Source organism: Phaenicophaeus curvirostris, chromosome 2 (assembly GCF_032191515.1).
Source record: "Phaenicophaeus curvirostris isolate KB17595 chromosome 2, BPBGC_Pcur_1.0, whole genome shotgun sequence".
NCBI classification, from domain to species: domain Eukaryota; kingdom Metazoa; phylum Chordata; class Aves; order Cuculiformes; family Cuculidae; genus Phaenicophaeus; species Phaenicophaeus curvirostris.
In genome coordinates this window covers 117,497,860-117,513,806 of record NC_091393.1, presented here as the reverse complement: position 1 = coordinate 117,513,806, position 15,947 = coordinate 117,497,860, and the positions used below count along the sequence as shown (strand labels likewise).

At 51.6% G+C, this 15,947-nt stretch overlaps 1 protein-coding gene across 9 annotated transcripts in view; it reads left to right on the top strand.

Moving 5' to 3' along the window:
- OTOF (otoferlin) overlaps window positions 1-15,947 on the top strand; it is a 106,823-nt gene that overhangs the window by 51,441 nt on the left and 39,435 nt on the right. For 7 of the 9 annotated variants that reach the window (XM_069850594.1, XM_069850593.1, XM_069850598.1 and 4 more), the window contains 3 exons: window positions 12,813-12,886; window positions 13,450-13,576; window positions 13,853-13,907. In XM_069850594.1, the coding sequence (XP_069706695.1) occupies window positions 12,813-12,886; window positions 13,450-13,576; window positions 13,853-13,907 (256 nt within the window). Of the gene's footprint in view, window positions 1-3,249; window positions 3,300-8,345; window positions 8,367-12,812; window positions 12,887-13,449; window positions 13,577-13,852; window positions 13,908-15,947 lie in introns of those variants that run through there. The other 2 variants (XM_069850596.1, XM_069850597.1) reach the window with 2 other exon arrangements.

Below are 15,947 nucleotides of genomic sequence, written 5' to 3'. Positions count from 1 at the left end.
CATCGTTTTCCCCCTCCTTTTTGCAACCCTTCCAATGTATCATTACATTGCTAGGAAAAAAATGCATCCTGAGGATTCTGAAAAGCAGGAAAGGGGCCGGGAAAAGGTTTTCAAAGCAATGGTCTGGGTGCTGCAGTGAGTCCAAGGCAGAGCCTCCAGCAGCTTGAACTCGTTCCTGGAAGCTGTTAGCACCTGTGATCTGGATTGACCCCAAACTGGTCCAGTGTAGGAGGTCTTTCAGATCTATCAGAAGCAGTGGATGATGCTGGCTGTCCGGGTGGTGATGGCTCTTTTGCCCTGTGCCAGAAGTGCAGATCCTGTCACAGACTGGGTTTTCCCTGGAGACAGTGTGAGTGGAATACCCTAGGCTGGGTGTACACAGCTGGGGTTACCACCCTTGGAGCACCCTGTGGCCGGGAACTGTGGCTTGGACACCACCTCTTCTAGGAAGGGATGTCCCTGCACCCACCTGGCCTGTTTGCCTTGCTGCTGCTGGGCTGTTTCAAGAAGCCTGACACTGCTCTTATTTGTTTTCTCTCTCTTTCTCTTTGGTGCCTCACTCAGGATTAAGTTTAACGATGGATACCAGTCAGTAGCAAGGTACTAAAATATCATGACTGGTGGGAACTTGGCTTTGGTGGGGGGGTTGCATTCATCCCAGCTCATCCCAGTCACCTCAGAACCCATGAATATGTGTCTACTGTCCAGGCATAAATATACCGAGGATTTGGGATATAGGGCAACCTGGTTTACACTCCATATCTTCCTTAATCCATATTAATTCCCAAATCTTAAGCTGGAAGAGCAGGGTATGTAGGTCCAGACCAGGGTGAAGCAAGTGCTTCATGCACCAGCATCACAGCACTGTATATCTGCAAGTGTGGGACAGCAGCACATAAGCCCTGTGCTCCAGGAGCTTTCTGTGGGACCCAGCCACACCTACAAACCTCCTCCATGTCACATTGCAAAGGAGAGGCAGGTCCTGTGGTCCCTCTACAGCCAAATCCCACCAAATACAATGATGATCACTCCATCTGTAGGGTCAGTCGACTCTAAAGGCACATGAATAAGAATACACCCATATGAAGGGATTTGTCTGGCATGGGTGAGTACAGGACAGTGATCCCAGCCCCAAATCCATCCCTGGAAGAGTGTCCTTCATTGCTGCTGCTCCGTAGGTGGAGAGCATGCAGAAGGAACCTGCAGGAGAGTACTGGCCTGCCTCTGGCAAGCAGGACCTGGGTGGTTTCAGAGCTGTGGGACAGTATCTCCCCAGTACCTTGCCACTGTCTGAGGCCAGAGTGGGACCTTGCATTGCACTGGGTTCACCTTCTCAGTATCAATCCAGGAGGATCCTTCTGGGGGCTGGTGACAGCTGCCAGCCCTTTTCCCTGTCCTGGCTGACTCCTGTGGACTATGGGAGGGATATTTCTGGTTGAGCTGGTTTGTTTCTGCCTCACGTTCATCCTCCTGACTGTGTCTCTTCCAAACAGCGAAGACCCTGAAGATCCCAGGTACTGGGCATGGTGTCCCTGTTCTGATCAGGCCCTTTGGGCGTGGTGTGTGCATGCATGTGACATGCGTGTTGGCATACCAATCCCTGCATGGCATCTGGACCCAGGGGAAGGTCCTAACCGCCTCCTGCCCTCTTCTTAACGAGGAGCAGAGCTTTCCTGTATTCACCCCATCCCCTTCTCCCCAAAGAGTAGGGTTTCTTTGTATTTGCTCTGTTCTCCCTTATGCCCAGCATGGACACATTTCCTTCTCTTCAAGGGCCTACCAAGGACATTTGAGGATAATACTTTCCTGTCTGCCTTGCTATCCACCATGCATCCCAATGTAGTTCTCACCATCCACCAATCTGTCCATCAGTTCATCTCAGTTCAGTCCTGTGCATCCATCCATCTCATTGCATTTCATTCCATCGATCTATCACTGCAGTTCTTACCATCCGTGCATTCCTCCATCCATCCATCCATCCATCCATCCATCCATCCATTGCAGTACTTAGTAGGACTGGTGTTGTTTAACACGTTTGTCGCTGACATGGGCAGTGGGATTGAGGACACCCTCATAAGCTTGGCTGATGACACCAAGCTGTGTGGTGCAATCGACATGCTGGAGGGATCCAGGGGGACCTGGGCAGGATGGAGAGGCGGGGCTGTGAGGACCTAATGAAGTTGAACAAGGCCAAGGGCGAGGTCCTGCACTTGGGTCAGGGTAATCCCTAGCACAAATCCAGGCTGAGCAGAGAATGGATTGGGAGCAGCCCTGAGGAGAAGGACTTGGGGTGCTGGGGGATAAGAAGCTCAACATGAGCTGGCAATGGGTGCTCACAACCCAGAAAGCCAAACCACGTCCTGGGCTGCAACCAAAGCAGTGGGACCTGCAGGGCCAGGGAGGGGATTCTGTCACTCTGCTCTGCTATGATGAGATCCCACCTGGAGCCCTGCATTCAGCTCTGGACTCCTCAGCACTGGAAGGACATGAAGCTGTTGGAGCAAGTCTAAAGGTTGGGATTGTTCAGCCTGGAGAAGAAAAGGCTGTGGGGACACCTTAGAGCAGCCTCTAGTACTGAAAGGGGCTCCAGGAAAGCTGGGGAGGGGCTCTTGATCTGGGAGGGCAGAGATAGGATGGGCGGAAACGGTTTTCAGCTGCAAGAGGGGAGATTGAGATGAGATCTTAGACAGAAATATTTTGCTGTGAGGGTGGGGAGGCCCTGGCCCAGGCTGCCCAGAGAAGTGGTGGCTGCCCCATCCCTGGAGGTGTTCAAGGCCAGGCTGGATGGGGCTTGGAGCAACCTGATCCAATGGGAGGTGTCCCTGCCTGTGGCAGGGGTGGAACTGGAGGGGCTTTGAGGTCCCTTCTGACCCAAGCCACTCTATGCTTCTATGATTTATCCCAGTGCCATTCTGACCGTCCATCCATCCTCGCATATTACCAGCCAGCCCAGAACCATGCTATTTATCCGTCCATCCTGAAGCAATGCTCTTTTATCTTTGTGCACTCTCTCTTCTCCCTGCTCCTCCCAGCATCATCAGTACTGTTACTATCTCTGTACCAGTTCCCTGGGTGCTAGTGGGTTAGGAATTCCTGTTGCAGCAGGATCTCTCCTGGCATGCTGGAGAACTGGGTTTGGTTGACTGCTTGGTGCATGTTGCTGATGGGGTTTTGAGGGGAGAAGGCGGGCAAGGGTCTGTCACTGCAGCAGGATGAATCGTGTCTGAATGAATTGCTCTTTGTGATTGCAGAGCTAAGGCTAAGGGGAAAGAGAAAAGACACCTCGTGTTACCATTCAGGTACCCTGAATCCCCCCATCCCTGCTTGTGCCCAGGCTTACTTTCCAGCTCTAGCCCATCGCAGCGGTGTTATTGCAACCTTCTGTTGTGCAGGACCACACGTTCATCTGGGCTGAGAGTGCTGAGGACCAAGTTGCTTGAAGGCATACAATGAGAATTCTCTGGTGGTGCCTCTAATGGGAAATTTGTGGCCTTTTCAGGCATCCAGAGCTCAAACTATGGCTGTCTGAAGTCAGAGATGCACCTTTTGTAGTGAGGGTTGATGTGGAAGGGGCAAGGGGCAAAGGAGGAGGGGGAGAAATAGTCATCTAGCGTTAGCTGCTCCACCAAGCCCTTGGAGAAGGATCTCTGGACCTCTCATGTAGCACAGGTGGCTTGTTCACCCAGTTTCTAATGATCCAAGCGGCCAGGGTCAGCAGCACCACGCGTTGCTGCACACAGGGCTCAGGCGAGCAGAGAGTCCCAAGGGCTGGCAGGAAGATGTGCCAGGTGAGGGTTAGGTTGGACATCAGGAAGAGGTTTTTCACCCTGAGGGTGTTGGAGCACTGGAACAGCTCCCCAGGGAAGCAGTCACGGCGCCAAGCTTGACAATATTCCAGAAACATTTGGCCAGCACCCTCAGACACACGGTGTGAATATTGGGGTTGTCCTATGGGACTCAATGTTCCTTGTGAGTCCCTTCCAGTTCAGGACATCATATGATTCTATGAGTCACAGGGAGACACTCAGAGCAAGAGGGCAGCCACAGAGATGTTCCTGCATCCCTCATCCAGGCCACATTTACACCATTGTCACAAACGGGAAGGATGCAGGCTCAGGCACTGCCTTGTCCTACTCACCTGAGGATGTTCTGGAATGAGGGAGCAGATACCCTGAACTCCCAGGATAGGTTCGGTGGGGACTGGTGGGGAAGGAGTTTCTCAGCTTGACTGGCAAGGAAGGGTCTTGAACTACTGAGTTGCTTGAGAAAATGCAGCTGCAGGTCCCTGCAGCGATCCAAAGGGCTTGTGTGTTGTTCAGATCTAGCCAAACCAGCCATGCTCTGGGTGAGGTGGTGATGAGCCATGGCTTTGCAGGGAGCTCAGACTGCATCCATGAGCTGTGGGAGAAAGGATAGAGTGATTTAAATCCTCTCCTGGCACTCAGCAGGGGCACTAGGGCAGCTTTTACAATGCAGATGAACCAGTTGAGCGGCTGGCATTGATGTTTGCTTGCTCCCCTGACAAGGTCAGCTGGCAAGGGAGTAATTTCTGCTCTCGGAGCAAGCATTGATGAAGGAAGAGAGCAGGACTGCTCGCTTCAGAAGCAGCTTCTGAATGGGTTTTCTTGGCTGTTTCCCAGTCCAGGCTCTGGGCTGGACAGGAGGAGCCTGCTGTTCCCAGACTTCCATCCAGCACTGAGTCCTGCTCTCTGTCTTCTGCTGGAGCTGGAGTCATGGAAGCCCCATCCCTGGAAGTGTTGAAGGCCAGGTTGGACGGGGCTTTGAGCAACCTGATCCAGTGGAAAGTGTTCCTGCCCATGGCAGGGGGGTGAAACTGGATGGGCTTTGAGGTCCCTTCCAACCCACACCAATCCATGGCTCTATGATTCTGGACTCTACCTCTCTAAAACCCATCCAGCAACACTTCAAACAACAATGCTTTTTTCCACATGGTTTTCCAGGAGCTCAGTGCACAGGGAGCCAGAGGTCCATGCTCTGAAGCCACCCTCCTGCCCCTTGTGCCCAGCACTGAGCATGGGGTGAAGTATCAAGCTGCGATTAAAAACCAGCCCTCCTAATTACTTTCTAGAGTTGGTTAATTGCTTTCTCCTCCCCACTTTGCTGATGAGATTAGCCAGGGATGAAAGGGTGACAGGGGAGTTAAAAAGGCAGGTGGGACTCAAAGAGAGAAACGTAGGAGCCGTGAGAGAAGGAAAACAGGTTTGAAAAGCCAGAACACAGAGGCAGAGCAGGAGTCTGCAAAGCGAAACAGGGAGGTGAGGATTCACTGTTCTCTGCATGGTGTCAGGGCAGGAGGATGCAGTGTCAGCCAGGGATGAGACTCCAGCTCCAGCCCATCTCTTCTAGCTGAGCACTCTCTGGAGGGAGGATTTGTGGAAGGTTAAGAAGACTGCTCCCTTCTACCAAGAAGGAGAATCAGCCTTGTCTCCTGCCCCGGCAGCATCCCCAGTCCATGTAACCTCTCACTTGTGTGCATGCACAGCTGTAGCTGCTTTACTAGCCCCTTAAACATACCAGTGAACACCATCACCTCCAGCTCCTTGTGCAGGGAGTTGTAGCTCTCCTAGCCTAGCAAAGGGTAACACGGAGACATTATGCACCTAAATTACAGATGTGGGCAGGACAGGGGTGTTTAGGGTTAGCCCTGCTGAGGAAGGTTGCCTGTGACCTGGGGATGGAGCACTTGTGAGGAGCAGGGAAGCTGCAAAAGGAAGAGCATCCCCTTCTGATTTTATGCTTTGATTTGAAGCACTTGAAGTGCACTGAAGCTTGTTTGCCTTTTGTTCCCTTGGTGCGTGGCCCCTGGCTCCAGCAAAGGCAAAGAGAAGACGAAGGAACACAAGTAGGTTTGCTTTCCCTGGTCCTTCTCCTCCTTCCTGTTTCCAGCTTTCCTAGCTCGTGTTGTGGCTGATCTGGTTCCTGGTGTGCTCTCCCTTTCACTAAAGCTGAACCTGTCAGCCCTGGAGGAGCTTGGGTCTCTTGGATGTGTGGCCTGGGGCCTCAGAGCAGGCAGGGAATATTTATCCATAGCAAAAGCCAAATGTAGAAGGCTTGGAGCAGTCCCTGGCAGCACTGGAAGGGAACTGTGAGGTCTTGCGAGAACCCTGGCTCCCATCAGGTTTGGATGGGTCGTGGCTGGAGGGAGAGTTTCCCAGCTTGGGCATGGACAGCGTGGCCAGGGCTCAGGGCAGGAGAGGGTCTGGGTGCAGCTCATCAGCGTGGGGCTTAGCACCAGCTTTGCAGCTCCTGTGCCCACGGGTCAGGCTGCCACGGCATCCACTTAGACAAGTTTCTTCAGCTCCTGCCTTCCTTTCCTCCCCAGCTGCTCAGACCAGGCTGTGTCTGAGCTCTCTCCCAACAGCAGCGTCCTCCAGCTCTCTGGCTTAGCAGATCCGCTGAAATAAAAGCTCAAGTCTCCTGCTGTCCCAGGGGCCATCCCTGCAGGGCTCTTCCCAATCATTGAGGTCTCTTCTGGCTTATATTTATTGCACTGCAGCTTGAGGACCAGCATATTGCAACATCTTGCCACCAGACCCTCCTAATTAATGGGATAAAGTGAGGAGGCAAATGCGAGGTGGGGAAAGGAGAGAAATGACTTCAAGCAGCCAGCAAGGAGAGGGCCAACTCAAGAAAAGTCAGGAAGAGATCTCTGCAGTGAGCAGCCTGGTCCTTGCTGGCTCCTCTCCCCACTTTGGCTGTGCAGGAAAAGGGGGAGGCAAACTGGGTCTAAGGGCTGGGGCCGTCCCTGGGCTTCAGGTGTGCGTGGGATGACCCTGTGGGGTCTGTCCTGGGTACAGGTGGGAGAGTTGTGAGTCTTGCATAATTCCTGCAAAGAAATGAGCCATGGAAACCCTGTTCCCTGCTCCCAACTCCCCAGTAAAAAGCAATGATTAAAATGTCCTTTTCAGCCATGAATAATTAACCAGTAACCTGCAACCTTATCTTTAACTAGAAGCTGGCCAGGAAAGAGCTTGCTTCCACCTCCCTGCCTGGGTCTCAAAATCCATCTGTCCCTCCATGAGCCCCTCCTGGAGAGTCACATGGGTGGGATCCTAAAAGGCAAAGCCAAGTGGAGTCCTGAGCACAGGAAGGACATGGATCTGTTGGACCAAGTCCAGAAGAGGCCATGGACTTGATCCAAGGGCTGGAGCACCTTCTGTATGAGGACAGGCTGAGAGAGTTGGGGTTGTTCATCCTGGAGAAGAGAAGGCTGTGGGGAGACCTTAGAGCAGCCTCCAGTACTAAAAGGGGCTCCAGGAAAGCTGGGGAGGGGCTCTTGATCAGGGAGTGCAGGGATAGGATGAGCAGAAATGTTTTTCACCTGAAAAAGGGGAGATTGCTTGGGGAGGGCAAGGATAGGATGAGGGGGAACGGTTTGAAACTGAAAGAGGGGAGAATGTGATGAGATCTTAGGAAGAAATGTTTCCCTGTGAGGGTGGTGAGACCCTGGCCCAGGCTGCCCAGAGAAGTGGTGGCTGCCCCATCCCTGGAGGTGTTCAAGGGCAGGTTGGATGGGGCTTGGAGCAACCTGATGCAGTGGGAGGTGTCCCTGCCTGTAGTAGGGGTCAGAACTAGATATGTTTTGAGGTCCCTTCCAACCCAAACCACTTTTTCATTCTAGAAGTGCTTCTGGGAGTAGAAAACTAAATGGAGCATCTGTGCTTCACTCTACTCAATTCCAAATTAGACACCAGAAAACCCTGGAGGAGCATGCTGTGGGAGGCTAGGGAGATGCTCTGATGTCTAGTATGGGTTTAAGCTTGCTTGGAGGCTTTTCCCTATTTGGGAACAGAGGCAAGGTGTTCACTCCTCCACCTCTAAACTTGTAGAACTCGAGTCTTGACTCTGCTGCCAAATTGCGTTGCAATGGGCCAGCAGATTGCAGTGGTTTGGAGGGGAGCGGGCAGGCAGCCGCATCCCTCATTTTTTTAGGAAGCCAGGTTAAACCCAGGCTGTGGCAGAGGGGGGGCTCTCAGTGCTGCAGCACAGCCTATGTCAGCATCTCAGGTTCATGGGTCCTCATGTAATATTCATGTGGGGACGGTGTCAGCTCTCTACCAGCACCGGCTTCCCATCCACGCCGCTGGATGCCTGGCAGGAGCTGCAGAGGGGTTGGCACAACCTTTGTTTAATGCTGTAAAGACCCTGCTGTGCCCGGACAGGAGGCTTGGCCGGGGTCCCCATTCCTGCTTGGTCCCGACCTGGACGTGGGGCACAGCTCTGCCCTTGGCACCAGGATGGCCACCCCACCCTAGATGTGTCACTGGAAACTATCCTGTCTTGGCTGAGCTCTTCCAGCATCTCCTCCTTTGGGAAGGCAAGTCCTGGACGGCCGGCAGGTGAAGGTAGTATCCCCAGGGGATGGGAAGGGTGAGGTGTGTGGGATGCGTCAGTGCTCACCTGGCTTGGAAAAGGTGACAGATGGAGCTTAGGAAGGGGCTGGGGGAATAAGGGTGAGCCACCGGGCATCTGCCTCCAAAGCATCTCGAATGGCTTCTAGTCATACTTCACTTGCTTCTTCCTTTATCATCAGCGTGTACCAAGTATGCTGCCAGAATCCACCAAAATTCACTTTATTTTATCCCCCTTGTGACCTCCAGACTCCACTGTTTCCTAGATATTTGCCTCCCTGGGACTCCAGTCCCCCGCAATGATACCAATAAGGGTGGTGGAGAAGGGAGGAGGCAGTGCTGGGTGTTGTAACGGGGGTTGAGAGGAGCACCAGGGAGATGTGGCCGGGACGCAGGCATGGATTTGCGACAGCTGAGGGACCTTGTGCCCTCTGGACTCTGCTCTCTGAACCAGCTAGAGCTGAGGTTGGTCTCATGGATGTTCTAGAGGCTGTCAGGCTGTTTCCCATTTCTGGGGCCTCTTCTGCAGTAAAACTGCCTTTGGGGACACAGGAAAGGCTCCTGCAGCCAGTGTCCCCTGCACATTTGCTGAGGCTCAGCTGGCAGCAAGGGGTCATAGGCCTGGGAGAGGAGGGGAGGTGACACAGGCTCCCACAGGCATCGCTCTGGAAGGAGCTGGGTTGGGCTGGTGCTCCTGGGATGGGTCTCGGTGCGTGCTTCTTGGACCAGTTGCTTAATCCCAGTCTTGTTGCACATGGCATCAGGTGCTGTGCTAACCAGGACCCAACATATCCTCAGTGCCCCTGCAGGGGCTGTGTTATTCTGGGTCCTGGTAGAGGACCAGCCCTGCTGGGCTCTTCCCTGCAGAGTCCTCCTGGGTCCAGCACCAGTTGCTCTTCTGCTTTTTGTTACTAAAGGAACCTTAGAGCAGCCTCCAGTCCTGAAAGGGGCTCCGGGAAAGCTGGGGAAGGGCTCTTGATCAGGGAGGACTGGGATAGGACAAGGGGAATGGTTTTTAGCTGCAAGAAGGGAGATTGAGATGAGATGTTAGAAAGAAATGTTTTCCTGTGAGGATGGGGAGGCCCTGGCCCAGGTTGCCCAGAGAAGTGGTGCTGCCCCATCCCTGGAGGTGTTCAAGGCCAGGCTGGATGGGGCTTGGAGCAACCTGATGCAGTGGGAGGTGTCGCCCATGGCAGGGGGTTGGAACTGGATGAGCTTTGAGGTCCCTTCCCACCCAAACCATTCCATGGTTCTATGATTCTGTGAACCATCTGTGAGCAGATTGCCAGCTCTGGGGCTGCTGGGATTGTATTTTCCCCTCCATTTTTAAGAAATTAATTGGAAAGAAGGGAATGTGATGTCACCAGCCCTGGAGGCGCTTTGTCTTATGGAAGGGCTGTGTGTTTTCTGGGTTTCCTGCAGCAGCTGGAAGGAGGCTTAGTGGAGGAGAATGGTCTCAGAGCAGTCTCACAGCCTGGGCTGTTACGACAGCATTTCTCATAAAAAAAAATGAGTTTGCAAAGAGCTTGGAAGTGTTGCTTCCCTGAAGCACCTCAAGGCAGATGTTCCCTGTCAGGATAGCAGATAAGTAAACCTAGCCCTCATTTTTCCTTCCTTCTAGCAATTATTGAGAAACTGCCCTTTCACTGAGGACCCAATGAATTAATCACAGCTACCAGAGCCTGTCTTGAGGCCCAAGCATTGCTTTAGTCTCAAGTAGACTTCAGCTATAAATAGTTCCTGTGTCTTATGCTGGCCTTCTGCCCTGACTGAGTTCCTCTTCCCTTGGCGAATAAGTTATCCTCCTGTTCTCCTTAATTTTCTCCTTGTCTGCTCTGGCTCTGTCAACAGCCTGCAAGCTTCCAGTTGTTTTTTAAGACCACAGATGCATCAGGCTGTCTGCAGTGCCAGGTATTCTTGGTGTTGTAGACAAAAAAGGTGCAACTTCATCCTTTGGCCCCAGATAGATGCAATCAAATCTGAGAGCGGAGGATCCCCCAGTTTCAGTGCTGTTGCCTGGCTCATGGGCAGCACATCCCAATCCTGCTGCATCCAGGGTTGGTGCTGAGTCCTGGCTCCCCTGACCTGGCATCCAGCTTGGGGGGTGAGGTCCAGCTTGCTAGGTGGGGTCCAGGTTGGGGGTGAGGTCCAGTCTAGAGGTGAGGTTCCCCCTTACATCCAAGCTGGCCCAAGGACTTGTCCGTCAAACCTGCAAGATTTCTGCAAAGAGCAATCCTTCCAGTGAATGGGAAATTTCCAATTTAAAGAAAATCCGCTTTGGCTTTAGCACCTTCTCCTTTTGGGACGGTCACAGGCCATTGACTCTAAGTCTGTCCAGTTGCTTGTTCTTTAACATTGGAACAGGGTTATTGCATGGTCTGACTTGTGCTTCTTGCTGGTTTCAGCTTTACAGACACTATGGACGGTTTTTCCTACTCAGGTCTTCAGCTCCATCCTTGTGCTAAAAATCCATGTTACAGCCAGACTCCCAAACTTTCATAGAATTATAGAATCATTAAGGTTGGAAAAGCCCTCCAAGCTCATCTAACCCCATGGTGCTGGCACTATATCTACATGGCTTTTGAGCACCTCCAGGGATGGGGACTCCACCACTGCCCTGTGCAGCCTCTGCCAGTGCTGAACAACCCTTTCATTGAAGGAATCTTTCGCAATATCCAATCTAAACCTCCCCTGGTGCAACATGAGGCTATTTCCTTTCATCCTGTCACCTGGGAGAAGAGACCAGCACCCACACAGCTCCAACCTCTTTTCCAGCAGAAAGCCATGAGGTCTCCCCTTAGCCTCCTCTTCTCTAGACTAAACAGCCCAGATCCCTCAGCCACTCCCAGAACCCCTGCACTCTAGACCCTTTCCAGCTCTGTTCCCCTTCTCCAGACATGTTCCAGCTCTTCAATGTCTTTCTTGGACTGAGTGGCCCAGGGTAACTCAAAACCTCCCACCTCTTTGCCAGAGCAGCATGGACTTCGCTCCAAAGAACAGGGAACCGTGTCCTGAAAATATCTGCAAGGCTTTTATTGTCTTTAACCATCTCTGCCTGTTTTCTAGCTCTGCATCTGAGACCAATCCTGTGCAGATACCCCATCACATGCTGTATCCAATCTAAACCTCCCCTGGTGCAACTTATATTTACACCCATACATACAAGCTGTATTTGTACATATTTGCTATATATGTATGTAGAAGACACCAAGTAGCATAAGAGTCCAAGCTGTCAATGCCCTTGTGGTTGCATGAGCTGATTGCTGAGCTGGAACAACAATCCTAGACCCACCAAGTATTTGGAGCTAGCAGTTATATAATAATATTATTATTATATATGTTATATATATAGCAGTTATATAATAATAAAAAGGGGTGTTTTGCAGAAAGCGGCTAGCAAGCCATTTTCAACCCATTATTTCATCAGCCAATCCAGACCAAACTTCGCTGAGTGAATTTGACCCCAGCCTGGATTGGAGACGGGGAGCTCAGACTGACCTGATGCTGGTGTTCCTCATGCAGGAAAAGGAAAATCACATTGCTGGAATGGGCTAGTGGAAAGCTTTAGGAGCTGCACAACTTTGTTGCTGCTCTGGCCAAGGTGGTTATCAGGCTGAGAGAGTTGAGCTTGTTCAGCCTGGAGAAGAGAAGGCTGCAGGGAGACCTTTTAGCAGCCTTCCAACACTGGAACAGGCTACTGGAAAGCTGTGGAGGGACTTTACACAAGGGCCTGTAGGGACAGGGTGAAGGGGAATGGCTTTACATTGGAAGGGGAGAGATTTAGGTTAGGCATTAGGAAGAAATTCTTCACGATGAGGTTGGTGATGCCCTGGCCCAGGTTGCCCAGAGCAGTGGTGGCTACCCCATCACTGAAGGTCTTCAATGCCAGGTTTCATGGGGCTTTGAGCAACCAGATGCAGTGGGAGGTGTCCCTGCCCACAGCAGCGGCTTGGAGCTGGATGAGATTTGAGGTCCCTTCCCACCCAAACCTTTCTGTGATTCTACGATTTTTCACAACCAGGTGGTGAGGGAAGTGGTTGGATGTTTTAGCTAATATTTTTAGGTCACTGGGGAGCAGTTGCACAAGCAGGGCAGGAGAGATGAGCAGTGTGTAGTGGGGCCAGCAGCAGAGACTGGAGGCATGAGTCAGAAGAAAGAGTTTGTTGGCTGCTAACTCTGTGCTCCAGCCTCATGTTTTATCCCAAACTGAGGCATTCCCTGAGAAAAATAATGAGAGCCAAGGCTCAAAGGCGATGTGTTTTCCTGTGATCTTGACTCTGCCCTGTGGCATGTTTGCAGCGGCCCCTGCTTGGTCTTTCAGCTGATGTTTCTTCTCTTGCTGTTGAGCTGTGAAAAGCTCCTGTTCCACCCTCAAGTCTCAGAAAATAGCACTAGAAATAGTAAAAATGGTCTTTTTTTTTTCTCCCTCTCTTCTTCCAGAGCTGGGAAAGGAGTTTTTTCAGCCATGAAGCTCGGCAAGGCACGACCGTCAAAGGATGACCATCGTAGACAAGGTACATTTTTCCTAGGAAAAAGTTGTTCCCTGTTCTGCTGCTGCTTTTTGTCCATCCTCCACATCCTAGGAAAGCACTTCAGAGACCCCGTGGAGTCATGGAACTATTTGAATGTTGTGTCTCTTCATGCTGGTGGGAACTGGGGTCTTGACACTCCCTGCAACAATTCTTCTTTTTGGGAAATGAGCCCTTTTTCCTGGTTATTCTGACCTCTCTACCCCAAAGCTAGACAGTTGGTTGTCTTTGCAACTGCTCTTCTGGTAGGCAGAGCTTCAACACTTGCTTGAGTGCTCTTTCAGCCCTTGAAGTCTGGGGCTTTTGTCATTTTTGCCTTCACAAAGCCACATACAGGCACATTGCCCAGGTGGAATAATGTGTCCCTGGAGACAATACCTCTTTTTTTAATCCCTTTTTAGAGCAGGTTGTCTGTGACCCGACCTGGTGACCATTGTTCTTTGTATTATCTGGTGAGGTTGATAGGACATATTGGTTACCTTCCTCTTCGCTTTAATTATTCACCAAGTGGAAACAACAAGAGACATTCTTTTGTCTCCCTTATATAGATGAACCTGCTGTTTTGGAGGCAGAAGACCTGGACCGAAAAGCTCTGAGACAGGGAGGTGGACTGGAGCCAGACACCATCTCCTTGGCCTCCGTCACAGCTGTCACCACCAATGTCTCAAATAAGAGGTGAGGGCCACATGGGAGCTTGTGCAAGCCAGGAGCTGGTAAACACCCCACAACCGTGTGTCACCCAAGATGGGGAGTGCTGGAAATCATATTGCCTCACGCAGCCTATTTGGAAATACCTGACCTGCTGCAAAGAGGACCCATGATCTGTGGTGGTTCACAGCCCTTGGGGTTTGTATTTCCTGGGTTCAAAGAGGGCAGGAGCTTTAAGGGGTAACCCTGCAAGTGCTCCATCCATTTGTGGTTTGATTGAGGGTTTCTTCTGCCCCTTCAAAGGTCCAAGCCTGACATCAAAATGGAGCCGAGTGCTGGGAGGCCAATGGATTACCAGGTAGGTGACAACATTGTGCCCCTAACCTCAGCTCACAGGGATCACAATTCAGGGCAGAGGAAGCTGTTCTACAGAGAACATGGGTTTCAACGCACTGCACTCACAAAGTGTGGCTTCCCAAGAGATGGCATTTAAATGGTCGAGTGAGAAACTCAAGATAAGTAATTAACTGGGTTTGCTCTCCATCATTTGAAGCCCTGAAGGCCCAAATTAATCTGTGATTTAAACAGGCTGTCTCCAATATATTCCTCTTATTCCCAGGAGCTTTCAGTTCACTGTTCAGTTATTCAGCATTGGTGAGCCCTGACTTGCAGTAGGTTGCTCCCTGGGTTTCCTCGGATAGACTGGTACACAGCTGTTGTTCATAAAATCATAGAATGCCCTGAGCTAGAAGTGACCCACAAGGATCATTGAGTCCAACTCTTGTCCCATAGGACATTCACAGTATGTGAGGGAGGGCGTTGGCCAAGCGCTTCTGGAATATTGTCAGGCTTGGGGCTGTGACTGCTTCCCTGGCAAGCTGTTCCAGTGCTCCACCACCCTCTGGGTTAAGAACCTGTTCCTAATGTCCAACCTGACCCTCCCCAGCTCGTCTTCCTGTCATTCCCTTGGGTCCTGTCATTGGTTGCCAGAGAGGAGATCAGCGCCTGCTCCTCCTCCTCCTCTTGTGAGGATCCTGTAGACCATGATGAGGTCTCCCCTGTTGGCTCATGGTCAACTTGCCATCAACGAGGACCCCCCAGATCCCTCTCTGCAGGGCTGCTCTCCAGCCTCTTGCTCCCCAGTCTTTCTGCCCATCCAGGATTGCCGTGTCCCAGGTGCAAAATCCGGCACTTGGACTTGTTAAACTTCATGCAGCTGGTGATTGCCCGGCTCTCTAATTGCCCTGTTCACCAATGCTTTATTCTTTCCACTTTATCCAGAGTGAGAAGAACCACACATTTAGCTCTGCAAGCCTCAGATGACCCATGCTGCTCCAATTTATTTTACTAGTGGTCCCAGCATGATTCATAAATTGGCTCCTCTTCACGTTTTGGCCAAGTCGTGCTGATTCAGCAGCCATTTAGCTTTATGTCCTCACCTCTCAGCACAACAATGCATTCCTGGGGGTATCTGAGAACAAAGCAAATAATGATTTTTGTTAGCAATTCATGGCAGAACACTTGCAGCATCTGCTTCAGGCCAGACTGTGAGGCTTACAGGGCAAGAGTGTGCCTGGTTCAGCATCGGGGAACATAAAGAGGAAGGGAAGGTGCAAATTACAACCAAGAGACAGAAGGATCTCAAGGTCCAATTATTTGGCCACTGAAGACCGGATCACAAGGTCTGTGTTTATGGGGAATGGCTTATTTCCAGAGCCTCACATGCTTCGCAGTGCTAGGCTGGTTCATGAACAAGGTGTGTGCCTGGTTGACCTCTGGGTGTCTGCTTTTGTTTGACAACTGGCTTTTGTGGAGAATTAAGAGAAAAGGACTCAAGGCTTCCAGACCCAATCTCTGGGAAACCTCAAGGCACTGCCTTGGTGTTTGGCAGCAGAGGGGGTGAGAGGGTGGGACAATGTGTTAATAAAGGACAGCGCCCAGCCAAATCATCTCCAGGAGCTGGTGTGGGTCATAGAATCATGGAACAGTTTGAGTGGGAAGGGACCTCAAAGTCCATCCGGTTCCAACCCCCTGCTATAGGCAGGGACACCTTCTACTAGATCAGCTTGCTCTAAGTTCCATCCAGCCTGGTCTTGCACACCTCCAGGGATGGGGCAGCCACCACTTGTCTGGAACAATTCCTTCACAGAAAGGGGCTGTCAAGCCCTGGCAGAGGCTGCCCAGGGCAGTGCTGGAGTGCCCAACCCTGAAGGGATTTAAAAAACTTGTGGCCATGGCACTAGGGGACATGAGGTTTAACAAGGCCAAGTGCCGGGTCCTGCACTTGGGGCACAACAACCCTGTGCAGCTACAGACTAGGAGAAGTCTGTCTAGAAAGCTGCCTGGAGGAGAGGGACCTGGGGGTGTTGGTTGACAGCGACTGACCATGAGCCAGCAG